General features: G+C 45.6%; 2 protein-coding genes across 3 annotated transcripts in view; one reads left to right on the forward strand and one right to left on the reverse strand.

Moving 5' to 3' along the window:
* The window catches only part of LOC144142259 (actin-related protein 6-like), a 43,475-nt gene extending 36,245 nt beyond the window's left edge, over positions 1-7,230 (forward strand). The window contains exons 10-11 of the mRNA XM_077673627.1: positions 3,322-3,384; positions 6,514-7,230. Coding sequence (XP_077529753.1) covers positions 3,322-3,384; positions 6,514-6,643 — 193 coding nt within the window. The 3' untranslated portion in view covers positions 6,644-7,230. The remainder of the gene's footprint in view (positions 1-3,321; positions 3,385-6,513) is intronic.
* Positions 7,231-8,163: 933 nt separating this feature from the next.
* On the reverse strand, positions 8,164-13,908 carry LOC144142260 (mitochondrial inner membrane protein Mpv17-like). Of its 2 annotated transcripts, none has more exons than XM_077673629.1 (2): positions 12,660-13,379; positions 8,164-9,735 (listed from the first exon to the last, which is right to left on the reverse strand). In XM_077673629.1, the coding sequence occupies exons 1-2, from the start codon at positions 12,782-12,784 to the stop codon at positions 9,348-9,350; spliced, it is 513 nt and encodes a 170-aa protein (XP_077529755.1). In that variant the 5' UTR covers positions 12,785-13,379; the 3' UTR covers positions 8,164-9,347. The 2 variants fall into 2 exon arrangements, with proteins under 2 accessions (XP_077529755.1, XP_077529754.1); XM_077673628.1 differs by lacking the exon at positions 12,660-13,379 and adding an exon at positions 13,395-13,908 and having other exon boundaries at positions 8,200-9,735.
* Between the last annotated feature and the right edge of the window lie 2,365 nt (positions 13,909-16,273).

Below are 16,273 nucleotides of genomic sequence, written 5' to 3' on the forward strand. Positions count from 1 at the left end.
AATTAATGACATTCAATAGGAATGATGTGTAATTTTCCGTGCAGCTGGGGTGTTATACAGGACAATACAGAAGGAAAAATGTGCTGTGTGTTGCCTCCTTCTCAGCGGCTTGTCAATGACGCTTACTAAGCCTCATTCGCTTAGTTTCCTTGGATGGCATTTGCTAATGGCAGTAAATGCATTGTGTCTCATATTGTCGTGCTCAGGGATTTTTGAAAGTTGGCTGGATGTTTGTGAGGAAGTTCAGTGCGTGGCACCGCAGGCTCAAGGGAGATGCACACACAGAAGCATTTTTTTTAAACATGCTTATTACGCAATGCTTGAAGCATCAGAGGGACAACCAGTAACACGGCCGTTCGATCTCCCCCTTTTGGTGCGGCCTGCCGAATGCTCCTTTCTGCCTCTGAGAGCAATAGTTCTCTTTCCCTACACCGCGTCGCCTGTGGCGTGCACTTTTGGCGATGCGGCGGCGGCGACTCGGAAAGACGCCGCACAGTCAGGCATCTGTGCTAGCAGTTGTGCATGGTTCAGCTGTTGTATTACAGTAAGACCTCATTACAAGAGACACTCAAGGCACCCTGGAAACATGTCTCTTGCATCCAAGGTCTCTTGTATGCAATGTTGCTAACATGGCAAGCAAACATAAGGAAAACCAACCTAACCGTTTTTGTTCAGATGTCTCTTATAACCAAGTGTCTCTTGTGGCAGTGTCTCTTGTAATGAGGTTTTACTATACTGCGCTTTGTCGTGCTGCTGAACAGACTGCAGTCAAATATTTACATGGAGTAGAGACATGGTCCTTAACATCTGACCCCATGTTTAATGGCATTGCACTGTCGAGCTTATTCATACTGGATTTTTCACGTCACTGCGACTTTATTTTCGCGACTTCCAGGTTGCCATTGGATGATATGAACCGGACAATTAGCAGAAACGATGCTACGTAGATAGTTCCAGGTGCACATTAGTTATTGCTCAAATTTACATCGCCCCAAGAGTTCACAAGCGGAGAACTTTGCGGAAAAGGGGAATCCATGGCAGGCGTAGTATGTTTTCTAGCGAGCTGTTGACGTCTCCAGCCCTGTTGGCCAACAGGGGCCTCAGCAGCTTCTTGATGAACAGCTCACACAACTCTTCACAGTGATACGGGTCAGTGGAAGCGGAACACCACATCAGAGGACAGTTTGTGAGGGGCGGGAGTACAGCACTTGAAAGCAGCTTGCATATTTGTCCACAGCAACGGATCTCTGCTGACTGGAGGGCTTTCTCGATGGATGTACACAACCCGACAACTTCAGGCCGGGGGTAGCTCAGCCCCCCTTTGGTCAAGGCTGAACACAAACTGTTATGCTCCTTTCAGCGGAGCTCTTCCTTTCAGCTACAGTTAGCGCGCTTTCTGGAGCGGTAGTTCCCACGCTAGGCATTCCAGAGGTTTTCTTTCGATGGCAGCTCATGGTAGCTCAGTTGCGGGTTACGTGAGGCATTCGATTTACAAAGCGGCGCGCAACAATTTTTAGACAATGTGTGCACTGTAATTCATCCACTGACTGGTAAACCTGACAGCCGTCACAAAAAGAAAAAAAAAATTGTGCAGAAATTCAGAGAATTATCTACTTATTCGTAGCATTCTTATGCCGACCATTCTTATGCCGCTTGTCTTTAGTGTGAGTTTTTCCAGTAAAATTTTTCGGGTTTCCTAAATCCTGTCCGACCAGCTATTATAACAATTCGAAGTGGAGCATTCGCGAAATCTTCATTATCGTGGAAAGGCCATGTGTCATACAATTTGCCAATTTCTGTAAATTTTTTTTTATTTTTTAGTTTCTCAAAATTTTGTCTGACGAATGATCTCCATTTACGTTATTATAACGATTAGGGGTGGACCTTCCACAATATCTGCATTCTTGTGGAAATGCAGGGCGTTACACGGTCCGGCTGTGGGGGTACTTGGCAAAGAATGCTACCTATTAAAAAAATCGAGGACGCATGTTGACAGGACGACAGCATGATGATAAAAGTGTCCAAGAGTAGAAAGAACGCCACCTTCGCACGAGGCGGTGCGAGCATGGGCAAGGTGCTTTCTTTGCCCATAAGCAGCACCCCCACCTCCCGCTGTGCCAGTGAGTCAACTTCTGCTTTCACAGGAGTTCTTTTGTTCGCGAGACGACTCGGCAGGCTGCACTAAAGGGGGGAGATGGAGCGGCCGTGCCAGTGCAAACCAAGCTATTGTTCTGTTCTAGCATCAGAATTGCATATTTTGTGGCTTTGTTGGTGCTTATTCTATCACTAAGGCTGCTTTCCTGATGCATGAACAAATCAGGCAGCTAGCCATCTCTCTCATTTCCCTTGATTTGCCTTCATTATTTTCTTTTTTTTTTTTCACAGCATGTGTAGTGCCTTTGTGAGGTTCATTGATTGACAAAACCTTCAGTGCTCCTTTAGATGACAAGGGGGCCAAAAACCAGAAGTGAATGTCAGATTCACGCCTTGCAGTGTGTTTGGACCCAAACAAATTTACACTGAAATAAGGCAGGGTATTTTCTTTCATATGTAAGTGAGAAGCCATCGCTGTTGGCATGGGGATCGTGTACCACGCTTGCATGGCTGGTGGGCTAGCGCGGACACCACGAAAGTGAGGGGGGCACAAAATAGGCGTTTCTTTTTTTATAAATTTCGGAATTTAGCTAAAGGTTTGTAAATTATGCGAGAAACCTCTAAATATAATAGTTAAAATAATTTCTCAGTGCATTCTTCACGTGAGTCCGCCTACTAGGGCGCCTTATACCCATACCACCCCAGTCATATGACACCCCGTTCATATGATGCTTTCACGGGGTCCCTTGAAGGTCGTATTATCGGGGTTCCACTGTATTTCTGGCAGCACCCACTTGGTGAACACACACGTACTCTCGTCATTTGTGTGCATGTGTGCAGATTTAAAGTCTTTTTTTTTATTATTGTCCAGCTCAAATTAAGTATAGCACCCTGCATACAGTATCCACTGGTGAGGTAAAATAACATCTCCATCCCCTCGTGTCAGATTCCCACACGATGGTGCGTAGAGACACTTGTTACAAGAGTCACTTGGTTATAAGAGGCATTTGCATGAAATTGGTTTGGTTGGAGTTCCTATGTTAGCAACATCACATAGAAGAGACCTTGGTTTCAAGAGACGTGTCTCTGGGTCCCTTGAGTGTCTCTTGTTACTAAGTTTCACTGTATTTCGTTCCTTGATTGGCACTTGAAATCGGTGCTTGGTGTTGAAGAGGCACCCAGTCCCAAACCCTGTGGTTGTGTCTCCTCCTTCTTTCCAACGTGCAGTTACACGGAGCTGCGCAGTCAATGCCCGGAGATCTTCGAGGTGAACGTCACAGCTCCTGATAAGTAAGTGTAGTGTTTGCTCTCTCTCTCTATTTTTTTTTTTTTTTCAACATGGTATCTGGGCGGCCCGGTAATATCGGTGCTGTGCGATGGTGATTGAAAGGGAGCACAGAGTGGCCCAATAGCTGCCCAACAACTTCTTGCTTAGCCAAGCCTTTTGACGAGATTCACCATGGAGTAGGCAGGCTGGGTTTTTTTAGAGGGACGCCAAAGGGAGACTCAAGTGCATACTCACTCTGGGGCTAACGTTAGCTTTTTTTTTTTTTTTTCAAACTAAAGAAAGAATATTGTGCATTGCTTGGATTCAACCAAAACATTTGTGTGGGAAAGTTTTGCAAAGAAATCTGCTGAAAAATCTACCTTAATTTCTGATTTCAGGGCTGTCCCCCATATTTGTGAAAAGAAAGGTAAACCTGTTTTGTTAGGATGCTTTCAATCGAGGGATGCTTTGGTGGCTGGTAAAGGAGGGGGGGCAGGCGGGTACATACACTTTTCCGGTGGGTAGGTGTAAAAATCAGACGCCCCTCTGTCTAGCAACTACAGTGGTTGAAACGCAAAGCTTTCTTGCATGCGAAAATCAAATGCCGACGTGCCAAAGCCACTGCAATCAAAAACAAAGCGTCACCGATCAAAGTGCAAACTGCCTACGAGCCAAACTAAAAAATCAAAACTGCCGAATTACAAAGTCAACGCCCGTGCTATGAACCCAAAGAAAATGCGCTGTCCCTCAATGCAATGATAGCACAATGAAATAGACGTTGGCTTTATAACGCAAGTACCCGCCGCGGTGGCTCAGTGGCTAAGACGTTTCGCTGCTGAGCACGAGGTAGCGGGTTCGATTCCCGGCCGCGGCCGCCGCTTTTCTGATGGAGGGGAAAAGCAAAAACGCCCGTGTATTGGAGATTTTGGCGCACGGTAAAGATCTCCAGGTGGTCAAAATTCATCTGGAGCCCTCCACTACGGCACACCTCATTGCCTGCGTTGCGTCGGTGCGTTAAACCCCACAATCAATCAATCGATCAATCAATCAATCAATCAATCAAATCAAATCAATTTATAACGCAAGCAACCCAGGCTCGATTCCAGCCATAAAAAGCATTCTTTTTCTTTTTCTTTTTTTTTATCACCATCATCGTGCTCCCTTCTGTTGTAGAAAGTTGGCTTCCCTGAAGTGCGTTTGGTTATGACAACGCCATCAGGGAAACCAAGAAAGTTTTGCCTTAAAAGTAGTGGCCAACTGGGTCCCTTGGACATTGGGTCCCTTGGACATTGAATTTGAGCCATGAGTGGTTGTGGAAGTTTCACTCTAAACAAAGAAGAGTGGACCAGTGTCTTGTGCAGTAAACGGAGGTGCGATGAAAGCAGCTTTTGGTGTCACTGATTCTTAGGTGCAGACTGGTCTGTTCCGAGCTCCCCCCCTTTTTTAAATTTGTGCATGGTATTTGAGGATTAAAAAAAAAAAAAGAAAAATGTCTTTGAAAAATTGTGACTCGAAGAACAGCATCTTCGCTCCACAATCAGCAAATAGTACAAAACTTCTCCAGGTTGAAATGTGATCTGTACATAAAAAAGAATCATTGAAATGTGCTTTAGCAAGGTTTAGGTCTCCACTCTGAGCTGTGTTCTGGATTTGGTCCTAGTGCTTTGCAGTCTGTGTCAGCGTGGTGGCTGTCTAGACAATGCGTGCATTTTTCAAATAACTTGTAAAACATGTGGCACCTTGTTTTTATTGGAACGGCTGTAAAATAGTTAAGGCAGGTTTGTACGGCTCAACTGTGGTTGGAAACTTGATATAAAAAATACATACCATAAAGTTTTGAGAGTATGCCCTCCCCCGAAACATCGGCCAACCCCCTTTAGGAGTGAAATATTCAAATTGCTAAAAGACTCCAAAGATTCCTCACCCCCTAAAATCGGTGGCTTCAGTGCCGATGAGCGAACAAAATAACTGCAAATCATCTATTCATGTGTTGATGTGTTCACTTATTGGTCTTTTTCACACTTCACCCGAAACTTCGGGCATCTTGCATTTTTTCTTGATATCTGCAGTTTTGTTCAGCGGTGCCACCACCTTTTTTTGTAATAGTTTTTCGCGCCTGACCTAAAAAATCTTCCATGTTGTATTTTTCACTTAATATTTCTAAAATTTGGGTGGGCATTTTTTGGAATTTTACGGTAGTTTATTAATAGTCAACAACTTCATGTAACCTCAAGTGGTGGGCTTCACATCATAGACTGCAAAAATTGAATGCCGTATTTACTCGTGTAATGAAGCCGCCTTTTTTTCTTCAGAAAATTCGGGATGAATTTAGGGGTAGGGTTCATTATGTGGGAAAACGTTCTAGCAGACTTTTAAAAGTTGGGATTCCGTGCAATAAAGCTGCTAAGAGAAGTGCTATCAAAGCCTTTCCTTTCTTGTAAAAACACTTAGGATTGTAATGAAATTTCTTTTCTATTCACGACATGCTAGTGGTCCCCTACTCGCCATTGAGCTGTGCTCCTCACTGAAGTCGCTTGTGGCTTCACATTTGTCAGCAGCCCACAGCGCACCGTCTTCCATGGTGCCAAGGCCCTCGAAAACTTGTTTTCCCACACCGGGAAACTTCCCTTCTTTGGGCCCACGAAACACGCGGCGATCCCTGTTCATCGCCCAAACATTACGCGAATGGGTTCATTACGCGAGTAAATACGGTATACAGAAAGCTGTCTCTTTATCATGAAAATAATACTCCTCAATTGGAATGCCTGCAAATAAGAAATATGTCTCTTTATCATGAAAATAATACTCCTCAATTGGAATGCCTGCAAATAAGAAATAAACAAGAAGCTCCTATTTGTTTTTCCACTTGAGATACGTTTATGCACTTTTTGAACTTTGGCCCTTGCTCGCTGAATTTTGCTAGACGCCAGTTTCGTTCTGATTTCCTTGAACAACACCCCAAACACTTATCTATCACAAGTCTTAAATATGCGGCACTAGGTAGAATAAGCTGGTTTTCATTAACCTTGAAAACTTGAAATTCCTGTCTGTTGAATAATAATGTACCAAGTATTAGTTTTCCAAGGCACAACTCTTCAATTCTACCACACTCTTCTTTCAGCTCATACTGCATCCCTCGTCTCTCTGTGCAGCCCCATCACGTACGCGTGGCACGGAGGCGTGATGGCCTTCCAGGACCCGGACATGAGCAAGCTCATCATCACCAAGAAGCAGTACGAGGAGAACGGCCCCTCCTACTGCCTCGAGAAGTTCGACACGTGACACGCCCTCCCCACCACCTCTCCATCTCCTTAAGGTGTCACGTGTCTTACTGCAGGCCACTGCAGAAGGACAGTCGTTCGTTCATTGGCATCGAGTCGAGTTCCTCGCGTCATAGTGTGCACATCCATCGTCAATCTCTGTTTGTGATAAACTGCCGATTCTGTCACTGGTGCTTTCTGTAATTGTGTTGTAATTGAGTTGAGGAAGTGTGTAAAGGAATAAATAAGACCTTGTGTTCACTGACATGGTGCATTTATCTTCACGAGATCAGTGCCAGTGTAGGTCCACCACACAACAAAGGTACAGCTCTTCACTTATCTGATTTAAGAAGTTTTATTAGTGTCTGTTAGAGCTGTCACATTCTGGAAACTGCTTCTCACCTTCCCCAAGGAGAATTCAGCATTACTGTGAATATCAGTGTTGCCATTGTTTGCCGATGATGGACACTTAATGGAAAGTGCAAACGTTCTTGTGCCAATAATTGGTGCAAAATAGGCGGACCTTTATCTAACTGTCATTTAACAAATGATGCATTTGAACACATTTCAGGAAAGGCGCCTAGAAAGAATAAAATGCATTAAGGAGTAACCTGTGTCGCTGTGGTTCTTCACGTCCAGGTTGCAAAGCTTGGCAAATGTGGTCTTTTTCTGGTCAGCTACTTGTTTAGGGCAAATCTGTACAGTTCTGTACAATGTGTCAGAAGCCACCCCTGATGTTGTTGAACAGCTTTCAGCCATGGTGCTCGGACAGTACGAAGTCATGGTTTAGTATTATTGTCACGGTTCCTCGTCATTTATTGCTCACTGAAATGGCTGCTTGACTCGTCTGCAAATGCTTAATGTGTAGTTGCCCATCCTAATAACAAAACTGAAATCAGTTCAAGGGTATCTTTTATACGTTTCAGAGTTGTCAAACTATTACCCTCATAAAAGCGCACAAAAATTGGTAACTGTGTAAAGCTACGAGATTTTTATGTCATTGCCATCAAAAGGGTGCATTCTGTGCAAAAAAGCTATTTGATTATCTTTCGTTTACTTTACGCATAAAGAAAAATAGAAGTTTAACCATCCTTTTGACATCTGACATAGTTTCCATGTGAAAAGGGAAATTAAATATTTCTTTTGGTACCTGAAGGAAATCAAACAAAGCTTTAGTTGCATGTTTGCCTGTTTTGTAACTCTCTCCACACCCATTTCATGGGGAAAGATGACAGGAACCATTCTGCTATGAATTAGGACGACCAGTAGCTGCTTATCATTTGACATAGAAATGATGCAGAATTTTAGATGCGACGCATCTCATTCACTCGCCTTGTCCCTGCATCCATCCGGCGTTGTTGTCGGCGTCCACCCCTCCACCATTCTCCTCGCCGCGCCAGCTGCGCTCTCTGCCGCTCACCCCCTCTACTCTCCAATGGCGAACACTCTCTCGCGAGGGGCATTGGATTGAATTGGATTGGCTTGGATTGGCTTGGATTGGAACTCTGCGATGCTTCGCATCACCTCAGGGTTCCCCCCGGGAAGGTGGTGTAATTTTTAAATAAAGGGCCAAACTCATTAATTGTGAACTAATTATAACAAGTAAATGAAACGTGGCGAAATGATAGCGTCGCCATAGCAGCCAATTTCATATATATTTTGTGCGTGAAGTTTCGCCAAAACACGAGCTACAGCTACTTCAAGCAGAGCATTTGCAATAAAGGTGGCTTTGCTGCTAGGTATTGTTGTTAGTTAGCATGAAGGCAAAATGCTGAAAACGTTATCTATGTGTAGTAGTCAAATGAAACGGGAACACGAAAATATGAACCAGAACGTGCAAAACTGAAAAATACTGTTCGTAGAGTTCACATAATGGCACGCTATTGGTATGTTTGGAAATCCACATTTCCCAACTTTGTTTTTGTAACTAAGCCACGCATCATTTTGGCTTGCATGGAAAGAAATCGCACTATTTGTGCGTTCCGGTTCATATTTTTGTGTTCGCATTTCATTTGAAGACCACTGTACAGCTTCTTTCAAGCAAAATTACCCAACAATCCTTTATTTCCCTCGTATTTCTTTGTCACGTGTAAAAGTTTTAGACGCTGACACCATTGTTCAAAAAGCTTTGAATCTTTGTAAGCATCTAGATTAACTCCCAGTTTGGTATGTTGGTTATACACTCATGATGAGAAAAGCACTGCTGAAACAAAGACATGACAACAGCACATGACAAAACATTTCATTTTGCTGACAACAGCATGACTTGCACCTCTGTAACATACTATGAGGCCTTTCTACACTTCTATGTGGAGAAAAGGCAAAACTATTTGACCAAGTCAGACCACCCACAGCACAGAGCAACAGCAAGTTGGCCACATGGGTAAGTAAATCATGCAGAAAAGCACTTGAACCACAGCAAGAAGAGAGGACACATGACTATGCTGCCACACAGCTAATTTTTTATTTGGATAGAAGCGAATGCATACTCTCTTAAACACAAATGCTCAGAGCATCACCTAGACAATATGGTGCATAAGAAACAAGATAAAACTTCCACACACAGAAAAAAACGCAAGTCGGCGCCGTTGTGTGTCCCCTCTTGTCTCGTTCACAACGGAATCTCGCCAAGATGACAGCAGCGTAAAGCTTACAAACACGTATACTGAAATTCCTCTAATCAAAAACATTTACAGATTGCCCAAAACAAAGGAGTTTCAACACACCTATGTCTTCCTCAATGTCCGGTTAGCCTTCCAGGCCAGGTAAGTGTTCCATACAAGGGCCACACAGCTCGCAAAGGGCACGCGGTACGCTAATGGCACGAATCGGAAGTTGATTAGCTGCGCTGCAGGCCAGAGCATGTAGTTGGCCTTGAGGATGGGCAGGTAGTCCATCCGCACCATGTCCTTGATGCCCTCCCAGGAGCGCCCCTGGAGCGCCCCCAGTGTGGTCAGGAAGCTGGGGATGAACACTGGGGTGAATACTCCCTGGTCCAGAAGAACCTTCTTGACCACCATGGCCCCGCCACCAGTGCTACCCACGATTCGCTCCAGGGCGATGTACCAGACGCGGAGGACGGGCCCCACAAACCCGATGCCCATGACAAAGAACCTGCAGAAACATTGAGAAGGGGGAAGGTGGTCGGTGTGGCGTGGACAGTATGTCCACCCCAAGCACTCCCTCTATCTCACTCGCTAACTGCACTCAAATGTCCAAGTAACGCTGCCCTTGAATCAAATGCTGCAATTTTTCATTTTTACACATTCAGAAGCAAGCCGTTTATCTAAATAGAAAAAAATGTGGTCGATCCTTCTTTCATTGGAACCGGTAAAACATGAAAGTGAAACGTGCCTTCAGAGGAGCATTTGAAAGTTTGTTGTGCATCGGTATGAACTTGCACATCGCTATTTATATTTTGTCGGTATGGCACCGTTAGATGCATCAACATTAGACACTGGATTACACACGCCAAAGTATTGCGGAAATACGACTGAAACCACAGGCGCTTGCAAACCGTGCGAACAAAACCAAACAGGTTGTCAGCGAATCGTTTGGTGGACCCGCCGCGGTGGCTCAGTGGCTAAGGCGTTGCGCTGCTGAGCACGAAGTCGCGGGTTCGATTCCCGGCCGCGGCGGCTGCTTTTCTGATGGAGGCGAAGAGCAAAAACGCCCGCGTGTACGAGATTTCGGCGCACGTTAAAGATCCCCAGGGGGTCAAAATTAATCCGGAGCCCTCCACTACGGTGCGTCTCATCGCCTGCGTTGCGTCAGCGCGTTAAACCCCATAATCAATCAATCAATCGAATCGTTTGGTGAATTCACAGTACGCTGCAGCGAAAGCAGCGTGATTTGCGGGTTGACAGCAGTCTTGTGCGCGTGCTTGGCGAGCGACGTCCTGCTGGCGGGTCGCTTAGGCAAAGGTGCAACCGCATTGGTCCTGCTCCGTGGCGTGTACGCCAGGCGCTTGCATTTCGACAAGCTCGGCTTGTGGAACGCGGCGGCGGCGTTCCACATAGGCAGCGGATGGATAAACACAGCAGCTTCCGCTGCTACATGCTGCCCTATCGAGGTGCCAACTATTGGCGTTCATTAGCGTCGTGACGCACTACTTCGCATAACCTCTCCTAGACGGCAGCCCCATCTGAATGGACAAGTTAGAGGGAAGGACATAAGGTGCGTTCGTACAGTTACCCGGGCATGACTTCATGGCTCATTCCGTTGAGCTTTTCACACCTCCCGTTGCGGCCAGAGTGATCGTTGGCTCCAAACGTAGCGCTGCTGCGGCAATGGAACTTTTTCTGGTGATGTCATTTCCGCAACGATTATGACGTCGGTGAGGTTTGTCAACCCCGGCATAAAACACTTTCGTGTGAAAAATTCAAATTCTGGGGTCTTATGCGCCGAAGGTGCTCCTGGGCTGTGAGGTGCGCCGTAGCGGAGGGATTCTGAATTAGCTTTAACCACCTGGGGATCTGTGATGTGTGCTGAAGGCTCAACGCACGGGAATTGCCGTTCTTTGCCTCAATTAGAAATGTAGCCATCACGGCTGGCATGGAACTTGTGCCATAGAGCTCAGCAGTGCAATGTCATTTTGCCAAATCCTTTTGGAGGATAAATCAGCCCATAAAGCAGCTACACTGGCCTCTCCACCTGGAAAGCCTTATTCATGGACCTCTCGTCAAGTGCCTTCACTTCTTGCTTTGACTGACTCTATCCACTTTGCCCTATCCCTGGATGCACTTGATAATAGCTGAAGGTGTTGCTTTTGTGTCACAAAAAAACTAAAAATCGACGGCTTCACACACCAAAGCTATGCAAGACCCTGTGAGGAGCACAACAGCTTGCCGGATATGGATTAATCGCCACACATTTTGCACCTCTCTACGTGTGCAAATATCTCGTGCCCATCACTGTTCTTGCTTTCACAAAAAAAAAAAAGCAACATTGCCAAGAATTAAATCTACCTGTTTGACCTCAAAAACAATATTAGCCAAACAGATACACTGGCAGGTGGCTTGTGTACATCACTTTCTCGCTTTGGTTCTGTATTTTGCCATTTCGCTACGACCTTTCCAGAATGCATTTTTTTAAACACTTTCTCCAGAAAAAGTGCATGATCTTCTAAATGCATTCAGATGGAGGAAAAAAACAACAATAGCAACCGACCATGGGTTGATGGATATTTTGTTATCATCATCCGCCTGTGTATGCCCCCTGCAGGGCAAAGGCCCTTCCATCAATCTCCAATTATCCCCATCTTGTGCTGACTGCAACTAAGTTATCCCCGCAAACTTCTTGATCTCATCTGCCCATCTAACTTTCTGCTGCCCCCTCCCACGCTTGCCTTCTCTGGGGATCCACTCTGTTACCCTTAATGACCAACGGTTATCTTGCCTTCACATTACGCGCCCTGCCCACGTCCATTTCTTTTTCTTAATTTCTACTAATATGTCCTTAACACACGTTTGTTCCCTGACCCACTCCGCTCTCTTCTTGTCCCTTAACCTGACACCTGTCATCTTCCGTTCCATTGCCCGCTGAGTCATTCTCAATTTAGGTTGAACCCTCATAGTGAGCCTCCAAGTTTCTGCCCCGTAGGTGAGTACCGGTAAGATGCAGCTGTCATGCACTTTCTTCTTCTGGGACAATGGTAGGCTGCCACTCATTAGTGAGGATGCCTGCCAAATGGACTCTACCCCATTCTTATCCTCCTAATTATCTCTGCCTCATGGTTGGGATCTGGGGTCACAATCGATATTTTGATCGATCGATACTTCGGTGCATGTTAGATCCCTAGGCAGTCGAAATTAATCTGGAGCCTTCCACTATGGCGCGCCCCATAGGTGTACCTTCAGCATGTTAAAGCCCCATAATTTGAAAACATTCTAAACGGATGTGATCTTTTACTTTACCTGGCATACAATTCACTCCTCGCAATTTCCTACTTTTCCAGTTAATGCTTCCCTTTTCCTCAACACCTGCAGTGATTCAAAAAGGTTTGCGATTCCCCCATTTCAGGCTGGCTTGTCACTTACATGCAATGCTTGGGAATGTCCCTGCACGCTGGCCATAGCACACACCAGTCTTGCCCTGCTGTGAATATTTTTCGGTCTGGGTCCTCATTCTCGTGTACCCCGCTCAGGACTAAAACATAAGGCATGTTGTCTTTTCATGAGAACGATTTTAATTCCTTTTGTTTGTCACACATGAATTCATGGCTGCTGCAATGTGACAAAGATGCTGTTGCACTGCTGCATACCCAGACTTGATTGCTACTTGTTCAGGTTTGGTCTTGTGACATCTAATGGTCGACTACGTTGGAATACTTTTACAGGTGCTTACAGTTTGACATTACAGTCTCCGCTCTCTAAGAAATTTTTCTCGCCTGAACTCCCACTAGCCGCCGTTTTCAATTCCAAGAACTCTCCCATGCCACACTAGGGATGCTTTAGACCTTAAACTTTTCTGCTGAAGGTCCGAGGTTGTCTGAAAGAGCTCCACGCGTCGAATGTGATCGCAGCAAGCACGCTTCTTGGAGCACCCCCTCCCCGTTTTTTTGTTTGTTTTATGTTCTATAGCACGCCTCCACGCTTTTATTGTATTGGGTGAGTATCTGTTAACGTTGATTAGCAGATACTCATTGACTAAGTTAACTAAGCCACGGAACCTATCAAGCACGCGCTGTCCTTACCCAGAGAAGTAACCAAGAACGCGTGCTCCAAGACCGGGGAAACCTCCCGGGCGTGCAACCTTACACACCACATACACACCTCGCAGCCCTCGGTACATCGATTGTGGATCGCCGCTCGAGGACTGTCTGAGCTATCAGGTCCCCGGAAAGCATCACGGTGCCGGTGGTAATCAGCTGCGTCTTCACGGGGTGATTACGCATCATCCGCGCGTACGCACTCCACAGTTGCCGCATGTTCTCACTTCGCGACGAATCAATAGAAAGTCCGGCCGAGCACAGTCGGTTGTAAGTAACGCGTTATATGCGGAGAACCAACGCTGAAGCGCTGAAGGATGAGTGATGATAAGGGCCGGACTAGATAAACTCGTGGGTTTGCAGCTTACGTAGCGCTGCTACGTGCGGACTCTATCCACTTCACAACCAGCGAAGCACGGCCCTTTGGATGGGTACGAACTGTCAAATCTGTTGAGCGAACGAGAATGCGAAAGGATCGGCTCCAGAGAAAACCATTTAAAGATGTTTGCCCCCACGAAGAAAAGCGAAAAAAGTTTTCCGCGACTTGTTGATGGGCGCCGCCATGTTGTCTTACGTTGGCGACGAACAACTCAAACTTCGTCAAAACTGGCGCGTCAGTCAACTATTTTTTCTTGGTTTTGTTCAACAATAACAAAAACAAACGTTCCAGGATGGTTTTTTATCTATATCAATCATTATGGCAGCTCTATAACAACAACACATGCCCGAGCCGTTTAAAGTGCGAGCGTATTTCGGTATTGGCGGTGAGATGTTTGAGTGGCGCTCCCTGGCTCTGACGTCAACTTAGGGACTCGCGCCGCTGTCGTCTGCTACACTCCGCTTGTGAGGGGCAGCAGTGTCCGTGCTAGAATCGCCCGCTTTGTTGCTGTAGTGCATTAAAAAGCGTATTTCTAGTGATTCAGTTATTTTTCCAGCTTCTGACGCATCTGAATAATTTGAAGCTGTATCCCCCACAAGTTTGCAACACACGAGGAGATTGAGAACAACTTTCTTCAGAGCATCGGTCACAAGGTCGTGTGTAACTCGTCCTTTCTAGCTTATTCGCGAGGATCAGCGATCAGAGCTTCTCGATAAGTATTCAAAATGCGTAGGCTTCCCTGCAGTATTTTTTAGATGCTCTTATGAAGGCTCAACAGGCTAATACTACGTACCAAGCAGCGGCCCCTACACGCGCATCGTACAGCAGGAAATAAAGCGGCTTTCTTCTATTTCTTTCATTGATGTTGTCTTGTATCAGATTAATGATTCTTGCTTTTTTTTTCTGCCCAACGCATTAATTTTTCTGCGCCGTCACAAACGTCTTATTAGGGGGTTTTGGGATGTTTGGGAGGCTCACAAAGATCGTGTGGATATTTCCTTCGTGTTGTATGCCATACATTGCTTCTTCACAAATTGGCTTTCATTATGGCTGCGTGCAAGACGGTGCACATCCGCAGCGTGCTTTGTTTATGCACATGCAAATAGAATGAGAAGGTTTGTGCTACGCCAACGCGATCGCGCCCTAAACAACGTTGTCCACAGTAGTCGAAGGCGGCTTTTGTGCTCCAAATTTCCATCGTAATCACATCGTTATCATAACGAACTGACTCTCAACCCGAACAACGATGGCATGTTTACGGTGTTGAAGGCATGATATACTCGCTAACTAACGCAATAAATAGTATACCTGCATATATTACAAGAATAGAAACCGAAGAATAATTGCAAAAAGCTCTTTATTGCATTCCAACGCTTCCAGGCGCAGAGAACAAATCCTATTCTACTCGGGATGGTGTTCTATGAATTGAAGAAAATTACTTTTACTCTCTTGTCCTGGACTGAGGACCTGGCCCACTAAGCAGCTCGATTTAATTGTAAATAAAATTTTCTCTTCCTCCTCCTCCTACTCCTCCTCCTCTTGAGTGCAGTTTTCCTATAACGCATATCCGAATATCGGGAAGATATGGCTGTGGAAAATGTACCGAAATATCCCTCCAGGTCTGAACAAACATAGTGTTATTGTATATTTAACGTAGACGTGGCTCGTTTAGCTCAACAAACCTCCATACTGGTTAGATGCCTGGTATGAAATCAGCACGCGCCTATATAGAAAGTGGGTTATTTGGAACTCAACCTACAGTTTTTGCAGCCCATAGTGCATGTCGGCAAACTTTCATGCCTCGACAACGTAAAGTGATGTGACACAACACGTTCGAGCGTTCAGCAAGGTTTCAAAAACTGTTTTACCTTACATATGATTACTGGGAATCGTAATGCCTTCTGCCAAAGCCAACAGCCCTGAAGCCCTAGAATTTGTTTTGGTCTTCCATTTTCACTGTTTTCGGTTATTAGCAGCTGACTGTTCCCTTTGTTCGAAACAGTGCTTAATTGAGAAGCTGACGCCTAGCTCCGACTCTTCGCGCTCCGCACAGGACCGGCTTCGCAAGGAATGGGGCGACGCCGGCAATGTTTCTTCCGTAGCGGTATCCAAAACTATACTTTAACTGACACCATGAGCTAGCGTATGCGATTTTAAGCCTATTATTATGATGAAAAGTTACCCACACGCCAATTCTGTTGCGGAAAAGCATCAGACGTTGACCGAGCGCAAAGAAACAGCAGGAGAGCGAGCCTGAGTGAAGCAGACGACAAATGCGAGAATCCCTAAGCCGACGTCACGGAGGCGCGCTTCGCAGCGCCGCCCGTGTTCGCGCTCACCGCCAATAAAGCCGCGGATTTTGAATACTGATTCAGTAGCGAATCCTCCCTGTTCTGTGTGTGCATTTAAACGAGCGACACTTTGCTGTACCATGTGACATGCTTCCTCGGAAAGCATGTCGCGGGGTAGATACTTGAAAGATAAACAAAATTGGGGATCTGCCTACCTTGATTAGTACTCTTTACAACTGAACTGCCTGCCGAGTATTTCCTGAAATTCCTCGA

The sequence above is a fragment of the Haemaphysalis longicornis genome, unplaced genomic scaffold (genome assembly GCF_048455015.1).
Source record: "Haemaphysalis longicornis isolate Haplotype H1 unplaced genomic scaffold, Haemaphysalis longicornis Haplotype H1 scaffold_6, whole genome shotgun sequence".
NCBI lineage: Eukaryota > Metazoa > Arthropoda > Arachnida > Ixodida > Ixodidae > Haemaphysalis > Haemaphysalis longicornis.

Bases quoted from the DNA above. Each gene is read 5' to 3' on its own strand.
- LOC144142260 (XM_077673628.1), bottom strand. From the start codon at position 13,549: ATGCGGCAACTGTGGAGTGCGTACGCGCGGATGATGCGTAATCACCCC. The intron at 9,736-13,394 runs GTGTGTATGTGG...ATGTTTCTGCAG, and splicing joins GATGTACCGAGGGCTGCGAG to GTTCTTTGTCATGGGCATCG.